This window comes from Motacilla alba, chromosome 12 (assembly GCF_015832195.1).
Source record: "Motacilla alba alba isolate MOTALB_02 chromosome 12, Motacilla_alba_V1.0_pri, whole genome shotgun sequence".
In the NCBI taxonomy this organism is placed as follows: Eukaryota; Metazoa; Chordata; class Aves; order Passeriformes; family Motacillidae; genus Motacilla; species Motacilla alba.
This window is the reverse complement of record NC_052027.1, coordinates 4,599,273-4,622,870: the sequence shown is the minus strand read 5'-3', so window position 1 is coordinate 4,622,870 and position 23,598 is coordinate 4,599,273. Positions and strand designations below refer to the sequence as shown.

Genomic DNA, 23,598 nt, shown 5'->3' with positions numbered 1-23,598 from the left:
ACACTGCTGGAGGCATGGCTTTATTCACAATCCCCATTTAGTATGGGTTTGGAGGGTTACAGATTTGCTCTTCTCTCTGTAAGAGACCACCTTAGGTAAGGGAAAGGAGGTGGCATGGGGTGCTTAGCTGCAGAAACCCCATCCAACACCAGAGATTCACAGCACCTGTTGGCTTCTCCTTGAGTTCTTCCAATTGAGAGGGGCTGAGTGTCTCAGCAGGGGAAAATGTCATGCTCCTAATTACCTTCAGATATTCTTATAAAGACAAAAGTTCATGGAAGGACTTTTGATACCTGTGTCTTATCACCCAAATCAGAAGCTGATTCTTGTGGCTTTCAGCAACTTGCTCTCACCCCCATGCACTGTAGGTGCAGAGCCAGTGCCAGAACTCCTCTCCTCTTAGCAAGTGACCACCAAAATGATTTATCACAGACAGACATGTTTGGAAAGTTTAGCAAAGAACTGCTTTTGGGAGGTTACAAGGTTAACTACCGAAGTTGTATGTAACTTGGAGCTGATGCATGGCAATTAATCAAGAAATTACGTTCCACATCTCTGTGAGAGCCCCCACGGCGTGCTGCGTCAGGGGGCAACAGGCACACACTGAGGGCAAGGCAGTTCTGCTGGTCAAAATGCAAATTATTTCTTATTGAACAAAAAAGAGCACAGAATAAATGCTGGCAGAGGAGGGCCATGGTAGGAAGGGCTCTTTTTAGCAAGGAAAAGGCCTCTGAATTCTGAGCAAACCTGCAGCATATACAGAAAAAAACCCCTCTAATTGTTGCTCCCATCATGTGTGTGCATTAAATCTATTCACAAACAACTCTGTTCAAGGCAAAGGTTCTTGTTCACATGCTCAATGATTTGCAGCAGGGTTTTTAAGCTCTTTCAGAGTTTGGGTAACTCAGTTATCACTCAGCCTTTACATTGACATATTCAAATCCAAGAGTTTAAGTCAGTAAAATCAGTAGTGGGCATGTTGGGATGCCATGGGCATGAGTGATATAGAACTGATGCATCAGCCTAATTTGTTGAGACCAGTTTAATGCCAGCTACCAGTGCTGCTTATGTGCTTTCATCAAAATGTTGGGAGTTGGGGTTTGGCTGCTGAACCTTCCACAAATCCAGTGATTCCCATTCTTCCAGGGTTCAGCATTATCCAACTCCACAGGCTGGAATTGCCTGTCTTTGTGACTGCTGATATTTGCCCTGATTTCCCCCTCTCTCCCTCCATCAGAGTCAGCAGCTCAGTGAAGCTCTGTGCTGATACAAAGCTAATTATGGATGGATGCTTTGCACTGGATTTCTTTAATGAAGTCCTAATGGCAGCCAGAAAAGTCCAAGAAGAGAGACTTTGTGGGTGTGAATCCCAACACCTGGACTGACTTGGATTGACTCCCGTGGGTTTTAGGTACTTTACACCCACTGGGGATTTGTCCTTAAGTAGCTTTCACTGAGCTGGAGAGGGGCACAGCCACCCGAGCACACGGCACTAACAAGCTTGAACATTGTAATTAGCAAGCTGATCATTTTCTGTCTTTGACTGACATGTGACATCTCTGAAACATTTTCAAAAGCTTCAGATTTTGAAAGTGGTGGGTGTTCTGAATTTTTGGGATGCACCTGTGTTCACATCCACACAAACATTCGTTAGATCATAAGATGTGTTTGCCTCAGACTATGGATAATTTAAAAATTAGGGAGAATAATTTGTTCCAAGAAGCTATATATAATATGTTATATAAAATCTATTATGCACTTATATCATATTCTATCATATAATGTCATATCAAACAATTTACTGTTGTATTCAGCTATCACCTATTATCTACCACATATTATAAATAATATTAATATATTATATAACACAGAATACATATGTTAGACATTATATTACTGATTATGTAATATTTTAGAATTATATGATAATATATTTTATTAGTATTACAGTGCACAAGTATATAAACATACGAATGTGTACAATAAATGAATGTGCATGTGCATATATGATTATCTTTCTTCACAGCAGTCAAGTATTCCATATATATGTTTAATACATTGGTTTTGTCTTTGCCTAAATATGGGATCTTTTAAATGTCTTTATTTTTATTTTCACCATTGTTTTCCAGCAGCCCATCTGCTGAAACAAAATTGTTAGGTGGCAAAATACATATTTAGGGGTTTGTGTTGTAGGTGGCTGAATTCTTGCTGCTCCTCTGCCTGGTACCTGGGAAAAGGGCAAATAGCTCATCTCAATGCAGGGAGTTGTCTGTGTAGTGCCTGAGCTATTTTAATTTGGGAAGAATAAACAATTTGCTTCTTCTGAATCCCTTGTAGTCCCTCACCCACAGAAGCAGTTGGCGTACAACGCCTCCAAAGCCGGGGTCGTAAAATTAACACAGACATTGGGAACGGAGTGGATTGACAGAGGAGTAAAAGTCAACTGCATTTCCCCGTAAGTAAAATGTACTCTCATTTTGGAACTACAAAGGGAATGAAATGTTCTACAAAGCTCAAATGAACACTATCTCAGCAAATAAAGTTTCTAATTAGCAGGTGGATTGCATCCCTTTTTATGTTGTCTTTTCCTTAACAAAGGTTTAAATACTTAGAACCAAGCCTGCTCTGTTGCTGTGTATACTCAGGGATTTAAGGAGAGGTTTTAGCATTTGGTAATAGGTTTTCCAATAATGTGAAGGGTAGTTTTTAGCATTTCCCTTCCAGATGAAATATTTCCTTAGTCTGTCCAAGCCTTCTGTGGTTAAAGAAAGGGGTTTTGACACTTAACAGACAATACTTCTTTTCCCTTTTTACTTGAGACAAATACATAGGCACTTTAAAAGCTACATTTTATTACTGTTATTGAGCTACTGTTCAGCTCCAACAGACACAGGAAGCCAGGTGTAGTTTTGTAAATACATTTATATTTATTACAAATTACATTTTCCTTATTTTTGGAGATTCCAAGCTCTATGTTTTAGGGTATTTATTCACAAAGAAAAGTTTTCCTATCAGATCCACTTCGTCTCTCCCTGTTTCTCACACACATGCCCAACCAGTCATTTTATTAAACAATTAGCAGTGCATGATAGTGCTGAGCAGAAACCCAAGTGGATAGCGTTAATTGGAAGCGGTCAAATTCCATAGACCATTGAAGTCAATCAGAGTAACTAAGAAGGGCAGGATTTTAACCCAGGAGTTAAATTGTAATAATGAAGATAATAATGTAGATCAAATTAGGGAAAACAAATTACATATTTTAATCCACAAAGTGGAGGGGGAGAAAAAAAATCACAGAGCTTAATGGCAAGTGCTTCTGTTTTTACCGCTGGTCTGCTCTCCCCTTGCTTGTGCTAGCTGTCTTCCTTATGATTATTTATTACTAATTATACCAGAGACTCCAGCCGTCGCTCTACGTGATCCACAGATTCTTTCAACAGCATCTTACTTCCTAATGGGATTTTCCCCATGCCCATGCTAGCAGCACTGCAGTGGTGCTCCTACAGCTAGCGCTGGTGAATTTACACTGGCTTTCAGGAGCTGGGGAGATGAAGGGAATTAGAGAAGCTCAGCAGGACCTGGCAGGAACTGTGTCTGAAAACATACAGGTAATCTGCACTAGCAGAGGTGGGATAGTTGTGCCACATTCCCAGCAATTATGGATGAGAAGGTTCTTACAGGAGGAATTACCCACTTCTTAGGAGCTTCCATAAATTTAAAAAGTAGGCACCAAATGATCAAAACTCATTGCTTTCTACAGCTTGAAAGCAAGCACTCACTTCTAGAGAAGTTATGTTTCTGGAGACAGCTGTCAGAGCATGGAGAAAAAAACAGACAACTTCTCTTTCTACTTTTCAAGGCAATGCAGGGTTGCATTTTGATCATCTCTACCTGTCTTAAACTGTAGCTCTGAGCTCAAAATCGTACAACAAAAAGGGGTTGCCTTTTTGGAGGAATAGCCAGGAAGGACACACGGAGAACAAATGTTTTGCTGTCTTTGAGGTCCCCTGTTGTGGACAGAGCAGTTTTCCCTAATGCAGGTGGGAACCTGGACAGAGCTGCTTTGGAGACCAGCAGAACTTCCCTCACAGAGCCTCCAAGCTCTGGCTGAGCCCCTCATAGTGGGATTGCCCAGGCAGAAGGAGCCTGCAGCAGTTCATGGAGCTCAGATCCCTCATCACATGAGCAAAAGCTGCTTCTGAGTGAATAACTATTCACATTTATAGTTTTCCTGTTTGTGTGAGATGTGAACCTGAATTCTAGTGCATGTTTGGACCCGTCCCCAGAATGGTGGACCCCACTAGTGTCACTCTCTCTCCCTCACCGAGGACCAGGGACACCTTCAACCCACTTGTTCTGAGTACCCAGCACCAGAAGAAGCCTCAGTGTCATATAACACGATGGGATTTTAAGGAGCCTGAGGAGAACAGATGTAGATATAAGGCGTCATGGTACCCAAGATCAGCTCTGGATAAGTAAAATATCCGTGTCCTTAAGTACTTTGCCCCTCCCAGTCATGGCTGTATTAAAGCTTTAAGGCACTCCCAGCGTGCCTCTGTCTGAAGCTCCAAATGCTCCAGTCTGGCCTTAAACATTATTTCACCATGCAAACCCTTTGGCCTTTCCCCCCTCTTCCTATCTGGTCACTTTTTATCAACTTAATTTCTTAATGAGTGCATAAAACTTATGCAGAGCAATGCATAAAAGTTAGCAATGCATAAAATGTTATGACAGAGTCTTTAGGATGATTTATTACATTTATAAAATTGAACATGCTGGCTTCTCTTGCTGGCCAGGCAAACCTGATGCCCAGGGAGAGAAGGTGGCTGAGATTCCCTGGGTGCTTTGGCTGACTTATGCTGTTGCTATGGTGGAACTTGTGCTCAGTGCTTGCACCACCATCCAGTGCCATCACCTCATAGCCTGCTGCACAGCTGAGGCCAAAAAAAAAGATGGTCCTGAAGTCTACCTGAAATGGATGTGGGGGTTGAACAGCAGAAGGTACCTGGGTGTAATCAGGGAACTTTACAGAGCACTGACTGATGCCCAGGTGCTTGCAGGGTTTAATCTCTTTGTTAGTTCCAAGATATGGAAGTGTGTTGGGTGTGATGGAAGAGGAAATTCTGGAAGGTGTCTGGTTCTTGGCATGTGCAGCATTGAACACGTCATTTTTGCAGCCATTACACTGTCCATTGCAATGTCAATTTTTTTGGCTAATTACTGCTTTTTTGATTAGCAAGAAATGAAACGCCATTATGTGATGACCTTTGGGATGGGCAGGTGGAAGTTGATATTAAGGTCAACTTGCAGCCAGGCCAGCAGCCCTGGGGGGATGAACCATGTTCCCTCCTGTTGGGCTGCAGGGATTTGGGTTTGGGCTGCTGGGCAAAGAGCATTTGTGTGCCCTGCATCCTGCCCTGCTCCCCTGAAAGCAGATACACAGTGCTGCACTGGGCTTGTAGCCCCAGAAAGCAGGCAGGGCAGGATCACTGCAGGTTTGGGGAACACCCCCTAAGGGGGAAGGAGAGGCAGAGCTGGCAGGTGAAGGAGCACCTCAGCATCACCTGAAGGCATCCCAATTAAGCAGCATTACTATCCCCATTAAGCAGCAGTCGTTGCTGGTAAGTATCTTTGGACTTAAATCTTAATTCCTTGGGAGATGTCCCAATTAAGTGGATCTTGTGATTAAACACTTCCTGATTAAGTGGAGTGTACTTAACTCATTCAAATTAATAACTCATCTGAAAGAAATCAAGTTACACACAGATGGAATCTTTTTTTGCTCTCATTTGGGGATTGAGTGCACGTAACAATTCCAGTTAAGTATCTGGTAAGTGATATTTTTCCTAATGTGTCTCTCGAAGTGGAAATGTTTCAGGCAATTGTTTTTTTCTCCTTTTTTTTTAGCGGTCTTTTTTTTTTTCCCTCACATCCAAAATTGTCCTGTGTATCAATAATGAAATATTGATGCTCATATCTAACATTAAGAAACCAGCAGTTTGATATTACATTGACATGCAACAGAAAGTACTGATAGGCTCAGCACTGCATACGAGATGAGGTAGGGAATTAATGCATTGGCAGTTGTCTTTGCTGGAACTGGTTAGGAGCCAACTAAAATCTGCCTAAAAGGGTTCGACAACGTTAAATTGCCCAACTTGGCACCAAGCTTTCCCAGAAGATGTGTAGTATCAATGACATGCCTAATATTTATAGTGCCATCAGTATGTGTGTTTGCAACTTTTAAGTTTTGCGCTGTATTTTTTTTTTCATTTCTATAACAAAAATTTGTAGTGAAGTTCGGTTTCACATCTAAATTTTTGCTACGTGGAGTGAACCTAAAGAAAGGTCCAGCAAAAGGCACAGCGTGGTGATTCACAGACTGCAGTGATCAGACCAAAGATCATTTTTCTTAACAGATTGAAAAACGTCCTCTTTTTAGCAAAATCTGTTGTGCTGGAGGACTGTGTGTTTTAGTCCCTAATCTGCATTCCCTTGGGGTTAAAAGATATCTGTAAATGAAAAAAAAATAAGAGAATCATATGGATCTTATTCTGGTCTCTGCTAGTGTAAAGCCAGAATGATGATGACGATGGTGATGGTTTTGTAAGCTCAGTGAGAGGCACGTAAGGGAAAGGAGTTCAATATATTTCATGTCTGCTGCTCAAAGCACATTTCTCTCTGAAGAAAACCAGTTCTTGAGGAGTTTAGGAAAGCAAAGGAGACCATGGGGCTCTGCTTGAAGGAAATAAGCATTCGCAGTCCTGTACTGGAATGTGCTTGATTTTGTTACATTGCCAGAACTTAAGTGAGCTGCCTCGCTCAGTGTTTCTGAACTGCTCTGCTCTTTATTGACAATTACAATAAAATATAAAGCTGATATTTAAATCCTGCCTGATTAGTGCGAACAGAAATGTTTGGGGGAAAATCTGAATTAGTTCCACTTCATAACAGAGTAAATAGTGGATTTCAGCCTTCATTTAAAACAAAAGGTAAATCTCATACCCAGAATCCAGTCTGTCTCAAAAAATTATTTCCTTGGAAGTCTAAATTGGGATGCCGATGAAGTTTCAGAACAAAACGGGTATTTTTATACTTTGTTCATTTCATATTTATCACTAGCTTGTTTGCTAATTTTCATTTGCAAGAGGCAATTCTTCCAGCTAACTGGCTGCCTCAATGGGCCACTGATTTCTTTGAAGTGACAGTCTGTAAATATGCATAAAAAAGAGATGCAATTAGCGTGTGTGTGGTTCAGTGCAGCCTGATTTCATTGGCAAGTTTACCCACAGTGTTGATAAGCTACATTATCTAGAAAATTGGCCGCTGAAAAACAGCACCTCTGATTGCCAGCAAAGGTTCCAGATAACAGGGTGCTGAAGAGAAATATAATTGAGGTTGAATATGTTAACCAAGGTGTCACATGCTCCTTAGAAGCGCTAATTTATCAGCATGTTGGAATTTTTATTAACATTTGGAATGCATTTCTACCACACTAATGAAGTGGAATTGGCAGTTCAGGTTTTAGTTATTGTCATTTCTGAGAAGTTAAATGTAATTTCTCGTTAGACACAGTTATGTAAATATATTTGTTCAGGGGCTGAAAAAATTATACATTTTGCAAAATACAAATATGTTGTTAAGGAGGAGTATGACAAATCAGTTGCAGTTAAAGTCATAAAAGCCAGCCAAATCTTTGCCCTGCATTGTGCTTCCTGCAGCATTTTAGGGCACCTGAAAAAAAAAAACAAACTTGGAGTTTTAGTAAAGAGTAGAGTCAGTCATTAATGTAAAAGAGGCATGATAGGTAAATCAGTGTGATTTGTCAGGTGTTGGTTTAAGGGGGATCACACTGGGTGTGTTGTGCTTATTTCTGCTCCTCCTTTTTTGTGTGGAAGGGCTCTGGTGCCCAGAAGGGTGCTGGCTTTTGTTCCCCTCGTTGTTTGACATATGGGGAGTTGGTCTGTTTTCAGTTTCTGGGCTGCACACTGTTATATTAGTTGTAGAGTGATGAGAAATTGGTGGGAGGACAACAGTTCCCAAGAGCCACGATGGACCCAATTCATGGCACTTTCACTTCCAATGCTGTGCTTATTTTCTGGAAAAGAAATCTAAACTGGTGATTATGGGCAATGTAAAAGTAAGGGGGTTGTGCTATTAGCTAAGAAGATTGTGTGAGTGCATGTGTACTTGAAAGGAAACCTCTGAGCTGCCCATCAGCAGCAAAAGGTGATGATAGGAAAGGAGCGCTATGGAAGTTTGCAACATGACTTTCCGCAAGGGCACAGCAGGCTGGATTTGCTCATCTCCTTTATACTGGTACCCTGCTTTCCTTCTGAATTAACATAAAACACCTCTAGGCGCTGCCTTTCCCTCTGGGCAGGACTCATTGCTAAACCCTTGGTCCTTGTGCTCGCTGCAGGGGCATCGTTGACACGCCGCTGATCCGCTCGCAGGAGCTGCGGCCGCTGGTGCGGCGCTGGCTGGCTGACATCCCAGCTGGGAGGCTGGCCCAGCCCACGGACCTGCAGGCTGCTGTGGTCTACCTGGCCTCCGACGCCTCTGACTACATGACAGGCCACAACCTGGTCATCGAGGGTGGCCAGAGCCTGTGGTGAGAGGCGTCCTGCATCTCCCTTCTCACGGGCCTTGGAAAGTGCGTATTAGAGTTAAGCTTAGTCCCAGCTTTGGCTTGTGTGACTATGTGGCCAGCTAATATCAAATTATTGTTTTCTTCTTTCAGGTGTTAATTTGGAGACTTGTATAATGCACAGGAAAAATAAGTCAAAAAAAAGGGCAGTATTTCAGTTTTCCAGCATTTTCGTGTTTTTCACTGCGCAGTCACGTTTCTGTTAAATTAGTATTTAATGATATAAAGGTACATTTACTGCAGTGAGATTTGGCTATTATTTAAGTTTAACAGGGGGCATTTTTAAAGCAATCAATATTAGCTGGTCTGTGTAGTTTATTGTTCTTAGGCAATTTTTTTTTGTATTCAACTTGTTCCAGTGACATCTGTGAGTGGTGAAAAACAGTTGGATGTAGTGTTAAAAAAAATAAATTAGTTCATTACATTTGAACCTGAATGTTGCCATTTTATATTTACTGGTGTTCTTTAGTTTTTGACAGTGTTTTTATACAAACACCCACATAAATGCCCCTGAAAGAACAGTGCTGCACTTAATAGAGATTCATGGTTGGTAATTATAATGGCTGTAATCCAAACCTTTCGAGGTAAGTAGGGACTGCTCATATACTTTAAGTCAAATGTGTGTTTAAGTGTTGATACAACTGGGTCTTTGTTTTCCATGATAGACAGAAGTAAGCAAAGGTCATCTTCCAAATAATTTCTTTTACCTCTTGTAAAATTCTGAAGACAACTCTTGGGTGTAAACCAAGGCCAGCTCAAGTGATGTTGATACAGTTCTGTTGGCTGAAGAGCTCATTTTGGTGACAGCATTGGGTTCATTGCTTATAGGCAGTAAAACGTGGCACAATAACCCCTTGGTTCTGATATTGCTCTGGATAAAGACAGACTTCTATCCTGAGGGCCCCAAAGCATAACCTAAGGAGAATTTACGGGAAGAAATTCACTTGCAAATCCTCATGTCATTTGTTTTGCATTTGGCAGCTCTTTGTTACCATAACATAAATAATTGTGGATGGATGTCATTACTTTGATTAAGTGCTACAAGCCCATGCATTGGCTAGCCATTATTGTGGGGAATTGCTGTAATGGCTTCAGACTTGACATTCACTGCTACGTTGTAAGGTATGCGCCTCGCTGACGTACTACCATCGTTATCGTGGATAAAGTGCAAGAAGATACTTGTCTTCATTAAATTTTCTATTAGACCATTGATAATTAATACATATCTCATGTTTCATCTTGAGTCGTTTTTCTGGGGAGTGCTGCTGTTAAGCGACTCAGGGCTAGAGCTTTTTGGCTTGAAATCCTTGCCTTGTGTGCATGATCTAATTTATTGACAATGTTCTGCAAACTCACAGGCTTAAGTAGAGCTTGATTTTGGATAAATCTTCAAGAAAAACAATTAAGGATTAAAACGTTTTATTATTTTTCTGGGCTCACAAAACCTTTTCTCTCCTAGCTCCCACACTTGCATCATTTTGTGTCATGCTCTGGAGGGCTCGGTGGAGTTCTCACATCCCTCTGGCTGGCTTTTCACCCAGAGGTTAATGTGCAAACATTGGTGAACTCATCAGGAGCTCTTCCAAGGGATCCTAGAGGGGCTTGTATACTGTTGCTTGGACTGCTGGTGAACAGTTTGTTGCAGCTTCTACCTAAAGTGTAAAATAATGAACTTTAGTTAATTTGAAACATGAACTACAGTTGGCACTGGAACTTTGAGCAGTGTTTTCACTTTCTCAGCAGAGAGACAAAAGACTGAATGGACTGCTAAGGCTGAGCTTCCATTCCTTGCCTGGAGATGGTCGAAGCTCACCACCAAAAGGCACTGGCAGGACACGTCAGGAAGCTAAACTTCACTGCCCTGGTTTCAGGAAGACTTTCAGCCAGCAAAGGTCATGCTGTGATTTTCAAAAGTTTCAAGTTAAAAACAAAACCCAGACATAAAAAAAATCAAAATGATCTCTTAACTAAGCAGCCTCCAGTGTTTGGACTAGAGCTTGTCTCGCCTGCTCTGTTTGCCCCCAGGCTCTGCCTTTGAAGGGCTGAGTGGGCAGAGCAGAGGAATGAGCTTACCTGCACGGGCTGGTGTGGGGCTTGGCTCCTGTTTGGGGGCATTGCTGTGTGCCCATGTGGGCCCTGGCCCTGCCCCATGTTGGCCCAGAGAGGCTGGTGGAAGGGGCTGTCTCTCCCTCCATGACACAGGAGGGGCTCAGGACTAAACAGCCCAAGGGATGCAGCACTTGGTGCCAAGTCCCCAAGCCAATTGGCAAATACCCTCACAGTACTTTTGTTTTTCATGGCACCCTCACTTTGCCCAGAGAAACATCCTGGAGGAGACCATGTGTCAGAAGGGAAGTGTCTTTCTCCCTGTATGTATGAGCTGGTCTGTCTCTTCCTAAGCACTTTCATCTGTCTCCTCCACAGGTCTGTTGAGTCATCAAATGGTTTGGGTTGGAAGGGATCTTAAACGTCTTCTAGTTCCAACCCCCCTGCCGTGGACAGGGACACCTTGCCCTTGACCAGGTTGCTCAAAACCCCATCCAGCCTGGCCTTGAACCCAGGGCTTCATCCATTTATGAGCTCTGGCAATGGCACTGTGGCTCCTCACCCTTTCCCACAGAATTTCCTGAGGAAAATGGCTGGTTTCCACTCAAAGGCAGAGCTGTGACCATGCAGTGCTGCTTCTCTCTGGTAGCACCAAACTTGGCATTTGGGTTGGGAGCTGTGGGGTGGCTGCTCCTTGGCCATGGGGCTCCCCACACTCTGCCCTGTGCTGTGGGGGAGGCTCATTGCTACAGCCATGGGGCCTCTTCCTGGGACGCAGCCCTAAGGCAAAGTGGAAGCACCAATTTCCACTTTAAAGGGAAAAACAAAGTTCAAGAGGTTTATGTCAATGTCTAGAAGTATCCAAAAGGAAGGTGTCGAGAGGATGGTGGTGATGCTAAGTCAAAGGACAAGAGGCAATGGACACAAAATTATTCCCAGGAAGCTCCACCTGAACACAAGGAAGAACTTTGCTGTGCAGTGACGCACCATGGGAACAGACTACTCAGAGAGGGTGTGGAGTCTCCCTCACTGGGGATATTCCAGAACTATCTGGCTTCAACACCGTGTTATGTATTCTAGAATAACCCTGCTTGATCATGGAGGTGGGACCGGGAGACACACTGTGGTCCCTTCCAGCCAGAACCATTCTGTGATTCTGTGAAGAATGTGAGAAAAGCCTTCCCCCCTCCTAGCAGGGTGCAGGGGAGGCGGTGTAGGGCATGCAGAGCAGGGGGAAGCGGTCTGGGGGATGCGGTGCAGGGGGGATGCAGTGCGGGGGATGATGTGCGGGGGATGCGATGCTGTGCAGGCGAAAGCGCCGTTCCCGGCGGTACCTCTAGGAGGAAACCTCAACCTGTGTTGTGTCTGCAGTAGCCGGGCTTCCCAGCTCTGCTATTCAACTTTTATACTGCAGCTAAGTTGGTACTTTTGATATTTCTAAGTTTTTTTTTTTTTTTAAACATTTATGTAGAACACCACATAATTGCAGAAAAGATAATAGTCACATACCCTAGGGCTTGGTGTACACTTATGTTAAAAGTACAGCTTTTATTGGCAACTAAAGTAATAACCTTTCCATGTCAAATTGCTTTAAATTAAACTTAAAAAAAAATGCTGGCTGATACCCACACTTAGTAATTGTCAAACATTAGCATAATGTGGAATACTAAAGCTGCTTAAATCTTGGGTTTAAAAATAATTATTTACTTAGGTAAATTCTCTATTCAAAAGCATAATATTAGATTTTTTTAATACAGTCTCCTTAATGTATATGTTAAAATGCAGACCTGAGCTTGACGTGGAAGTGGGGCTGAATGTTACTGTGGTCTCTGTGAGAAAAAGGGGGATTTTGTACCTTTAGCTTGTCTGTCCATCATTGCTTACCCAGAAAGAAATTTTTTAAGGTTGTACCTCTGAAGGCAGAGGTGCTGTGGGTGACATCTGGTGACCCAAGGACAGTGATCTGCAGTACCTGCTAATTGTACCCCCTGCTGCAGCCCCAGGATGCAACATAATATTTCTGGTGCTGGACGACACCTGGGAGAAGGATGTCTCAAGGATGTGGGTGTGGAAGGCCAAGGGCAGCAGGTCAGTAAATTGTTTCATCCAGGTGCATTTCGAATTTCTGCTCCAGCACAAAACTGGAGCACATATGGTGGGACCCATTCAAATTTGCAGTGTGAAGCAGGAGAGGGGACATTTCACTATGAAATGTGGCTCTCAGGGCTTGCTGCTGTGTGTGAAGGACACTGGACCTTCCAGGTGCTGTGAGGACATGTCCTTGTGGTTTTCTGGTTTTGGGAGGCCCAGCCTCTGACATGCCCACCTTGCAGAGTCCATCCCCTTGCCAGCACTTCCCTGTGAAGTTCACCACAGCACTGTGAGTCTACTGGTTCTTCCTCAGAAACAAGCCAGTGTTTTACTGGAAGTTCAGAAAAACCTATTTTGGAACATTTTCTCAAAGAAATCAGCAGTGCCCTTATTAGGGCAAAAGGTTTTTTGGCAACTTCCCACACCTTTGACTAGCAAGTTAGAAAGGGATTGCCCTTCCCACTGCTTTAGGGAGCAGGAAGCTCAAGAGCAGGGAGGCTCTTGCTGCCTTTCCATCAACTTTTCAGAGGAACAAAATGGAGCAGAAGTACCCAGTTACAAGGAAGTTATGAACTTCAAGAGAGTTAAACAGTCATTGGGAGGGGAAATACAAGGAGCTGAGGACTGAAAATTAGATAACTTTCCCAGCCTTGCCTAATATCATAAGTGTTTTACACTGTAATTATAAATCTGATTATATACTAATTTTCACACTGTTTCAATTCTTTAAAGCAGGGAAGGAAAGTACACGCTCTTCCTTGGAGAACCCTGATGCAGTCCTACAGCATCTGCCTTCTCACCATAACAGACTGGAATTCTTCAAAATTCCTGAATAACAGTGAGTGTTTGCTGGTAGATTCTCATCTACCCAGTGTCTTTTGTCCATTCACACCTCTTTCCTTGTTCTCTAGAGCTCTCCTTTCCCCACCTGTCCTACCTGACCTCTTTCCCCTGCTCTGCTGTCAGTGCTGCTGCTGCTGCCCCATCACACCAGGGAAAAGAACACTGCAGAGGGACCAAGCAGAGTGCAGGTTGCCCAGAAATGCCTCTCAATTCCAAGGCCTGGATTTAACCTTCATTTACTTGCCCCCTAAAACACTCCATCATAATCCATGTTGCATCTGGTACCAGGACTCCTTCTGTGGTAGCATGAGCAGGAAGGCTCTTGTTGACGAGTGAGTGCAAGTGACTCCCACTTGAGTTCCTTCCTCTTTGAAAACATGAAGGTGTTGTTGAATATATGCTGGGCGTGGGGACGATATTCCCTCCCCTGGGAGATGTCTTTTGGGACACAACCCCACACTGCAGCTGCAAGTGCTCTCTGCCATGCTCTATTTGTTCCCCCCTCTCCGCATAGCAGGCTGCGTGCAGACACACTTTGTGTCTTTAGGAAGCCTCATTAATTCACAAGATACATATTTTTTTTCTCAACAGTTTGTAACAGCTTCTTAGATGTGTAAACTGGCATTTTCAAATTTGTATTAAAATACTGAGAAATAGATTTATGTTTCCATAGGCTACTTCTCATGTCCAGACAGACTTCTGACACTGCCTTACATGTACAGTTGCTGCACAAATGATATGTTAACGCATGAGAGAAGCCATTCACTTGAAACTATTCAGAATGATTAAGGGCTTTAATTACAGCTCTGATTGAAACAAGGCTTTTGGTAAATAGCAAAATGGCAAAGCTACATTGTTTCATTAGAAGCCTTCCTTGATGAAAGTGTGGTTTGTCTCTGTTACTCCTCTTATTGTCATTTCACTCATCCAACTCTGATGTTCAAATCCCACCTAAGAAATGGTAAGAGGCTCTACTTTAATGCTTACCTGTGAATAAGATGTTGGAAGTGTTGGTTTACTTTCGACATGCTGCAAAGTGCCTATGCTGTAACAGAGGAATTAGATGAGGGGCTTGGTTCACCACTATACATTACTTTTTCCAGACCTCAGGTGGATGTACTCATAATCTTGAATGAAACCACGTCAATGCCTTTCAGCAGGAATTCTCAGGGCAGTGTGATGATCATCTGGGAGACCACTTTTCTCCTCCTTTGCAGGGGACTATTGCCTCTGGTGGCAGAAACTTTGGTTATATTTAGATCCTCCAAGCAGCACCAAGCAGAACACAAGCTTCAATGAACTTCAGCATCTTTCTGTCCAAGCATTTCACATGCTCCTGAATCGTCTACGTAGATTTTTTTTTAAATTTCTAATTTTAAACAGATCTTTCACTGCAGAAATGTTGGAAAGTCTCTTCTCAGTGCTAGAAATGGCTTGAGTGGGTCGCAGATGCTCGGGAGTCATCTTCCCTCCTTCTCTCCTCCGGTACTTTCTGGAGTTAGTCTAAGTAGTCCTGAATGAAGAAGCAAATCTTCTCTCTTCCGAAGCTCCTCATAAATGTGCTTGCAGTTAATATGAGTCCTTTTATATTCTCTCTCTTCAAATTCTTTGGATTAAAACAAATACCGTCTGGTTCTTTTAGCTCTTTTGATTATATATTCAGAACTATTGTGTATCCTGGAAAAGGAATTCTTTTCAGTTTTCACTTTTCTTGACAACAAGCTGAAAAATTTCCCCAAATGAAAATTTCCTGCAAAAGTCTTGGTTTGTTCCAAGACCCATTTTTCAAATAAGTAACGTTTTGATGAAAAAATGCCAACCTGTTCTACTTAACAACTGTTCGTAGAACTGACGAGAGAAAAACAAGGAATTGGAGAAAAAAATTACCGAGTCTTTTATGTAGAGTTAATCTTTGAATATTCCTGTTGTTTCAGTAACAGACAAGATGTTGGTACAAGTAGATGAATATTTAAACATTAGCGTTGACACTGACTTATATTCTCGATAACATATTGATCGTGTTCTTTCTATAGAGATTATTCCGGACTTCCCAGGGAGTCAGGAGCAGCTTAATGAAGTCACAGGCTGGATGTTTATGTAGGTATTTCCTTAGAGGTTGGTTACACAATCTGTGCACAGAATAAACCCCCACAGATACACCTCAAATACAAAATCACTGCATGTTTCTGCCTTTTTATCACCGGTTGCATGTGTGATAAGGTGGAGATGTTGGCGTTGTGATGCAGTCTTGACTTAATATCTGTTATTCATTGCATTTAAAATGACCAATAGCTGTTCTTTTTACCAAGGCATCTGGAAGCTGATTCAGACCCCCCTTCCTATGGAAATTGATGTTTTTCAGGCATCAAAATGATGCCTGAGAAGAAACAAACACCACAGCCCTTCCCGGAGACACCTGTAAATCTGTGCCCATGATTTTGGGAAGCCTCTGGAGGGTTCTGTGCTCAGAAGGGTGTCCCAGTGCAGGAGCTGTCACCAGGTGAGAGCATGACTGCCAGGCAGCCATCACTGCTACAAAAGCTAATGGTGATAGAAGTACCCTGCTTGTATTAATACAGGATCTGTGTTGTATTAGCAGCACCAAATGAATTTTGCAGTGGACTGAGATATATGGAAAGAGAGGTTCTAAAATGAAAAACATATTTATTGCAGTAGGATATATGCTAGTGTCTTTCAAGAGAACTTTTTTTAAAAAATGAACAGTGCAAGGAAGGAAAAACATAAGTACACAATAAATCATGACTCAGAGCAAAACTCTCATTGACTTTCAGAGGAAGGCAGGATTTAATTTTCACTGTAGTTATTAAGAAATTCCTCTTACTTATGTGAAGATGAGAGGTGGAGACCACTGATCTGTGGGACAGTGAAGAGTTGTTAATGCCATTAATATTTAAAGTGGGCAGTACGTTTGGGGTTCTTCTTATAAATAGCTGCTTTTTGCAAGCTTTGCAAAGTCATGCCTGTGTTCCAAGAGCCTAAAAATCTTCAAAGAATTATTAATCAGCCTTGCTGTTCTCAGCCTCTTTCTTGCAGTTTTTGATGTTGGGCTTCTTCCAAAGGGTACTCAGGGCAGTTGCAGTTTTGGGCTGTTGAAATTGTTTTCACATGGGAGAAGCTCCCAGTGAGGTTGGATATGCCAGTTTTTGGTGGGGCAGGTATTTCCCCTCCCCATTACTGCTCTGGGGAACAAGCAGGCAAGTTTCTGAAGCTGGGGAATGTGGCCTTCCTCTGCATGCAGAAATGCTGAATGCCATCTCAAAGTGGCAATGGAAATCACTCATTCCCCAGGACATTTTTGTGCTTCTCTGAACGTCAGCATCGGGCAATAGGGGAGACTTTATGTCACAGGATTGCTCTAAGTATAGTTCACCAAATTGTCTTCCTTGTCCAGGTTCCATACAGACATTTTTAGGTTTCAGTCCAATTAGGTTTACCCTTAATTTGAGATCCAGCCTTGAATGAACCCTATATTTGGAGCCAAACTTGAGATGTATTATACAATTTTTGATAATACAAAGATCTGGAATTTGGACAGCGCCAGAAAAAATGCATATATTGATCCAGGGTTGTTTTAAATTAAACTGGGTTCCCTTAAAATATTCATGAACTGGAAAGGGTCAGTTAAAAGCTTCAAGCTAAGAGATTTATAACAGACTTATCAAAGCAGATGCGTTTTGCATCATTTCTAACTTTTGACTGGTGAGAAGTTTAGATTTTTTTATAAATACATATACATTTTCTCTAGCAAATGTGTGTGTATATTTATATAGATAAAATTTTTTTTCAAATACATCCCCATATGCACCCTCACTCTCAGAACATTTTGCTTTTACTCTCCCGGCGTTTCAGTTACTTTGCCTCAGCTGTGCGCCGTGTTGCCTTCCAAATGCAATGCATCATAAATTCATGATGGTTTGCCAAGTAAAAGAGGGCATTGAGCTTCTTTATGAAGAGGATATTTTTGCAAACTGGACCTCATCTCTATCCCAGTGGAATTTTCTGATGCTTCCCTATTACTCCTGTACAAAACTTTTAGGGAGTTATAGATCAGACATCAAAACCAGTAATTAAAGTCCAACTTACTCCGCTTCAATATCTGTCTATCCTTTTCATTAGGGAGCAGAGACATTCCCTTCCTCTCCTATAACAGTCAGTTTAATGACCAGCCATCAGCTCTTCTGCTTCTCGGATTTCTAAGCCTTCCAGGGTGAAGGATATTGCTTGTGCTGTTGTGTGTCCTGTGAGGTGTGTGTGGTGTCAATCCCATACACAGAGCTGGGTATTCCAAAATATTGGCATGCATAAAATTGAGTGCAAACCAGCAGTTACCAAGTGACCAGTTTGGTTTTGTGCTTGGAGTCTGGATGGATGTGGGCATTGAAACAGAGCTGGTACCTGTTTGCTGGGAGGAGTCACAAGGGACTGGGAAATTCTGAAATGTCTAAGTAAGTCTGGTGTCTTTTAGGGACACAATTTTTTTATTCAAGCATATTTTGAAACCTTCCAGAGTGAAATAAGCCTAAAGAGGCCTGTGTATAGCACTGACCATCAAGCCAAGTTCGATGCTGGAGGTCATGGCATTGATGCAGTTTGAACCAGTTTACCCCACTCTCCACACACGTCCTGCTCCCATGTAGTTTGCTCTCCTCTGCTCATACCACCCCAGATCACCATCTGAAAACCTACTGTAAACAATAAGCACAAGAACACAGGACAATTTTCCTGGAAAACACATCTCCTCGGATCTTTGGTTGGTGTTGTTTTGTTAGTTTGATTTTGAGCACTGGCCGAACCTCACTGCAATGTCTCCAGATAATTTTGAGTTAGAGGAAGTTTCCAAAAAACCTGGAGAGAGGAGAAACCTGCCCATAACAAGGGGTGGACCTTGTTCCTAGAACTGCTTCAGTGCCTTATGGAAAAAAAAAAAAACAACCCTGGGAAGGAAATGCAGGTTTGGTAGACCTGACCTCACACGTAGGAAGGGTTTAGCTGTGCAAAGATCTAATGGACCTCTGTAAACTCCTTTCAGCTTTGGGAATGGGGCTGAGAAAACCCTGTGCAAAGCAACACTACAGTGGTATCAGCACTGGTCTCAGAAGGAGGCTCATGATGCTCTATGGAGATCCTGGATCTCCCTGCTTCAGGACACAAGGGAGCTTTTAGCACTGGCAGATGAGAGCTCACACAGAGTACAGCCAAGGAGTTTTCACTGACCTCTGCTTTAATGAACTCTGATTTAATGTCCTCAGGAGCAGAGAAACTCCTGAAGTTCTTGCTGGGATGATGGGCCTTTGCAGAGATCTGGCTCTTCACTCCTATTCAAGCCTTGGAGGGGTAATTATGCTACAAGTGATTCACAAGCAAGAGAAAGCTTGTAGGCTTTCAGCTGTCTTTAATTTTACATTAGACAAAAAGTCATAAAGAACTTGTTTTCTGTAATCTATGGATTTAACTTTGAATAGCAGGTGGTAAATGTTCCAACAAATATGTATATATATCAAATCAGTGAGTGCCCAAATATTTACATCTTCAGCCAAACAAAGGCTGGAGACTCACGTTGCCTGAGGGGAAGATTGTTTTAGAGAAACAGGTTGAAAGGAAATCAAGAATGAGAATTACAAATCCTCTTTCAGAAATGAGGGGTTGTGGTAGAGAGGAATCATGTTCCTGATAGATCACTGGCTTAGGGAGATAAGCTGGCTTGCAGAAAGGGGTGTCCCGTTGTCTTTTGGGCTGTGGCATTGTTTCTCTGAGTACTGTGCACATTTGAATCAAAGTCTGCACAAGGAGCACGCCAACAGTAGTCAAAGTTTGTACCAGGTTTCCCAGCATGGGCTGTCAATCTGGTTGTATGGCAAGGGGATGTGATCTGTAGCTGATGGATGGATCTGTGTTGGATGGCAAGACTAGCAAGTCTATCAGTTCTCCACTGCTAGGGTGGCAATCTGTAGGGACATCAGTGGTTTTGTGGTGGTCCATAGGCCCCAGGAGTCTGGGAACTCTCACATTTGTATTGTAAAGCCCAGCAATAGGGAGACTGGTCTGCCATTTACAATTTTCACACTGTTCTGCCATTTAAAATCTGAGAATGGCTAAAACGATGATGTGTTGAGTTTACCAGAGGGCTGCTAAGCTGAGCTAAAACTTTTCTGGATAGTGAAGTTTGTCAAGATGTCCAGTCCCTTCTTGAATCTCACAGGGTTGTAGGCTTCAAGGGCTTTCTGTTGCACTTGAAGAAATTGGGAAAACACAAGTAACCATCAGTTTTTAGTTTCCCATTTTTATGTTCCTTTTATGTTTTGACTCAGGGAGACCAAAAGTCCTAGCTGATCTCTATTACCTGCTTCTCTTGTATGTCCTTTCCTTTAAGGCAAACAATTTATCTCATTTCCAGCTCTTCCCATAAATATTTTTGCACAGATTTGATTATTCTATCACTCACCTATAAATTACTTTTGAGTAATACCTGTGTGTTAGCCCATAGCATAGGTTCTGATCCATACACTGGTAAGATTCATCAAATTTTGTGGTTTCTTATGGAAAAGTTGTGCATCATTTGCATATGCAAAACTTCAGTAGGACTTACAGAAGTTAAAGGTATATTTTCCTACTGAAAAACTCCCTGATATTTTTTCAAAAGGTGTTGCATGTCTCTGTTGCCAGATTATCATTATAGAGGATAAAATTTTGTACATATGTGTGCACTAGTGAGAAGTCTTAATCTTCAGGATGCTTTTCTAGAGCATCAAGAAAAACACCATTAGTATAAGCACAAGATTAAAGTCTGCCTTTGACCTTTGCTTTTGGGCTATTTACAAGAAGCTGGAACCAGACTGGCACTGCACTGCCTGAGCAGTGCAAAAATAAGGCAAGTACAGGATAAATGCCAGGATGAACAGGTACACTTTGCTATGCTTTGGATGTGTTCAGTGACAGATGCTGCAGCCTGGAGGTTTTCATGGGTATGTGTCACCTGTCATGAGCTGCAGATAGATCCAGGCCCTTTTTAGAGTCAGGGAAATGCAGGCAGGCACAGTGCTCAAGGCAGAAGGAGGAAAACAGTGAAGAAAGTCATCTCTCCCCGCCTCATGGCTGATGCAGCCTTTCCTGTACATCAACACAAGCTAAATCTCTCTTGTCCAGACTTCCATCACCTTTTCATTTCTTTTGTTGTTATCACTTTCAGTGTCAGACACAATCTGCTGCTCTTCCTATTCAAGGCTCTTCTTGGTCTCTCTTGACCTTGTGTTCATCAGTGGAATTCCAACATTCCACCAGTAAATACAGATGGGGCTTTTTTTTCCCTGACTTACTACAATGGAACAGAGACTTCTTTATCTGTGCATTAAACATTGTAATAATGTAAAAGCCTTGTTTTCTTCCTCCAGCTCCTTCCCTTGCTTCCATGCTTGAAAAAATAGTTATGGCTGAAATAAAGGGTTACCCACCCATTTCCAACCAGGAATAATTGACAGAACCCTTACAGGACTGGTACCTGGTGTTCCTTGACCAGGGTAACTGAGGCAATAAGGAATGTTTTAGTCATCCAGATATAAAAATAGGGGTTTGAATCATATAAAAAGTTTACTTGGACATCCTTTACTGGCCATGTCACATAGGCAGGATTCTGAATAGCTTGGTAGAAGAGAAAGACCAGATTGAAAAATGGAATGATGGAAAAATTAAATGATTAATTGTTGTACATCTCTCAAGCACAGCAAGTAGGAAAAAACCCTGTGAAGTTGAAGGGACATTGAATTTTTTTTGAATTAGATTTCAATGTATCTGTAACTTCATGAAAGGAAAGATAAAAACATTCTGGAATTCAGCTTTCCACTTTGCTATATTTTACCATATGATTGAGTTTAAATGTATTGGTGTATTGGATATGTTTTTTCCATTTAAAAAGCTCTTGTAAATGATCTATTTATTTACATGAAAGAAAAGGATTTCCAGTGCAGCCCACAATACTTCTCCCTCCAAGCCCGCCTTGAAAGAAGGTTGCCTTTTCATATTTGGCTCCAGCTTTCAAAGTTCTCAAAATGAAAAAAATAGTATTCTTAAAACTAAATAAAACATATATATTAGTATTTCTGGTAGAATGAAAGAGCACTTCTCCTGAATAGACCTATTTGAATGGCTACTCAATGTTTTGTAGGAAAAGTATATTAAAAAGTTGAAAAAGCCTGCTGAATGAAGGTAAGGGAGAGAAACAAAATATAAAATGTGTCATGTGAAAAAAAAAAAAAAAAGAGGCCCTTTATCCAAGAAGATCTTGGTAAAACTTTAAATGGAAAAGTGACACTCATCAAGCGATTTCTATATCATCTGCACTGAATAATTTACTTTTGGGTGAGATTCACTAACATCATTGCAGAGGAAGTGTAATTGAAAATTATGAAAGCTATATCTTTATTGTGTATTACAGCACATGCCTTTGATATGGCGTTATGTCTGCCACAGCGGGAAGTGTTTTTCAGAAAAAGTCAAATCTCTGGGACAGATTCTCAGTGGTGTAAATCAGTGTTACTGCACTGACAGCATCATATGTGAGAAAGCCTCTGCCTGCTTCTTACATGGGTAGAGCTAGGGAAGAGCTCTCCTAATTTGTTTGTTATGGACAGCTCCAATGTGATCTTAAAATTTTGAGGTTTTCTGCTCAAAGTTTATATAAATATCTATTTTCTCCCAGTGCAGTTTAAGCCAGCCTCGTTAATGATCACTATCCAGTGTCACAGGTCGCCGTGGTACATCCTGGATCTAAGCAACCTCTTATTTGAGGTCTTGACCATGCACTGGCTTTGATAGCACAGACACTTCAGCTTCAAAAGGTGCTTCAGAAGTGGAGTCTGAGTAGGAGCTGGTCTGAATACAGAACTGGTGTCTAAATCGATGAAGATATGCTGGCTAAGGACTTGTAGATGTCTTTTACAACGTACATGGCAAGTCCAATGTATTTTTTAATTCCTCCAAGAGTATCTGAATGGCTCAGGCCGCATTCCCAGGTGATTTAGAGAAATTACCCCCCCTTGCCAAGGGCTGGCAAAAAGGGGCAATGCTGGCTTAAGGCACTTAAGCAATGTTTGAGCAAAATGTTTTAGTCTGGCCACGGGTACTGGGCTGAGCTCTGGCTGGGCAGAGCCCCAGTGCCCCAGGAGGATGGCCACCAGCTCCTCCAAGCTCAGCTGCTTCCCAAATGACTTGTGCTGGTGGAGAAAGTCTGCCCAAAGTAGAACACCATGAGTGACATTAGCATTCGGAGAGCATCTGTTCACCCATCCCCAGTTAGCGTGTGACTGTCAAACTGAGACACACGTCTCTTCCCCATCCAAGTCCTTAACCCCTGCTTTGCCTAACCCACTGCCACGTCTCCCAGGGCCCTTTCTCACGGGAGAGGCAGGCCAGAGCTGGGCTCATCCATAGGCACATGAATTAATGATGAAGGCCTGACTTCCTTATTAGCAATCATCCCTCTTGGCAGTGCAAGGAGAGTGCCTGACCCCCCTGTGGGCAGCTCTTAGATGTACCTTATATCTGCCTCTCTTGGCCATACTCCCTACCCTGCTTGGGGATGTGGGTTTACTGTTCTGGAGGAGAGGTGGAAATTTTGGTAGCCTGGCAGCTAGGAGGTGTTAACCATCATGAGTGAAAAATCTGTGAGGGTGGTGTAGGGACCTGGACTCAATGACGTGCAGATTTGTACTGACTTCTTCAGGTGAGCCTTAGATAAAGAAAGGCCAGCAACCCCTCTTGTAGTCCATGAGAAACAGTGCCAGAGAAAGCCCAGGAAGCAGAATTCCACAACAGAATTTCCAGGGGTACATATTCACAAAGAGCAAAGGCACAAAGCACTTTTATTTTTTTTTTTTTTAATGCAGGTTTCCATGTCTCCTCAGTGCAACTTCCATTCAGTGCAATTTCTGCCCATGGCTGACAGAAACCCTAAT

The 23,598-nt window shown here is 42.3% G+C and overlaps 1 protein-coding gene across 22 annotated transcripts in view; it reads left to right on the top strand.

Annotated features, from left to right (window-relative positions):
* The window catches only part of LOC119706209, a 346,096-nt gene that overhangs the window by 24,482 nt on the left and 298,016 nt on the right, over nt 1-23,598 (top strand). For 20 of the 22 annotated variants that reach the window (XR_005258447.1, XR_005258439.1, XR_005258441.1 and 17 more), the window contains 3 exons: nt 2,338-2,455; nt 8,423-8,656; nt 13,523-13,625. Coding sequence is in view for 2 of the 22 variants with exons in the window: in XM_038149515.1 (XP_038005443.1) it covers nt 2,338-2,455; nt 8,423-8,618 (314 nt within the window). In the remaining 20 variants the exon portion in view is untranslated. Of the gene's footprint in view, nt 1-2,337; nt 2,456-8,422; nt 9,075-13,522; nt 13,626-23,598 lie in introns of those variants that run through there. The other 2 variants (XM_038149515.1, XM_038149514.1) reach the window with 2 other exon arrangements.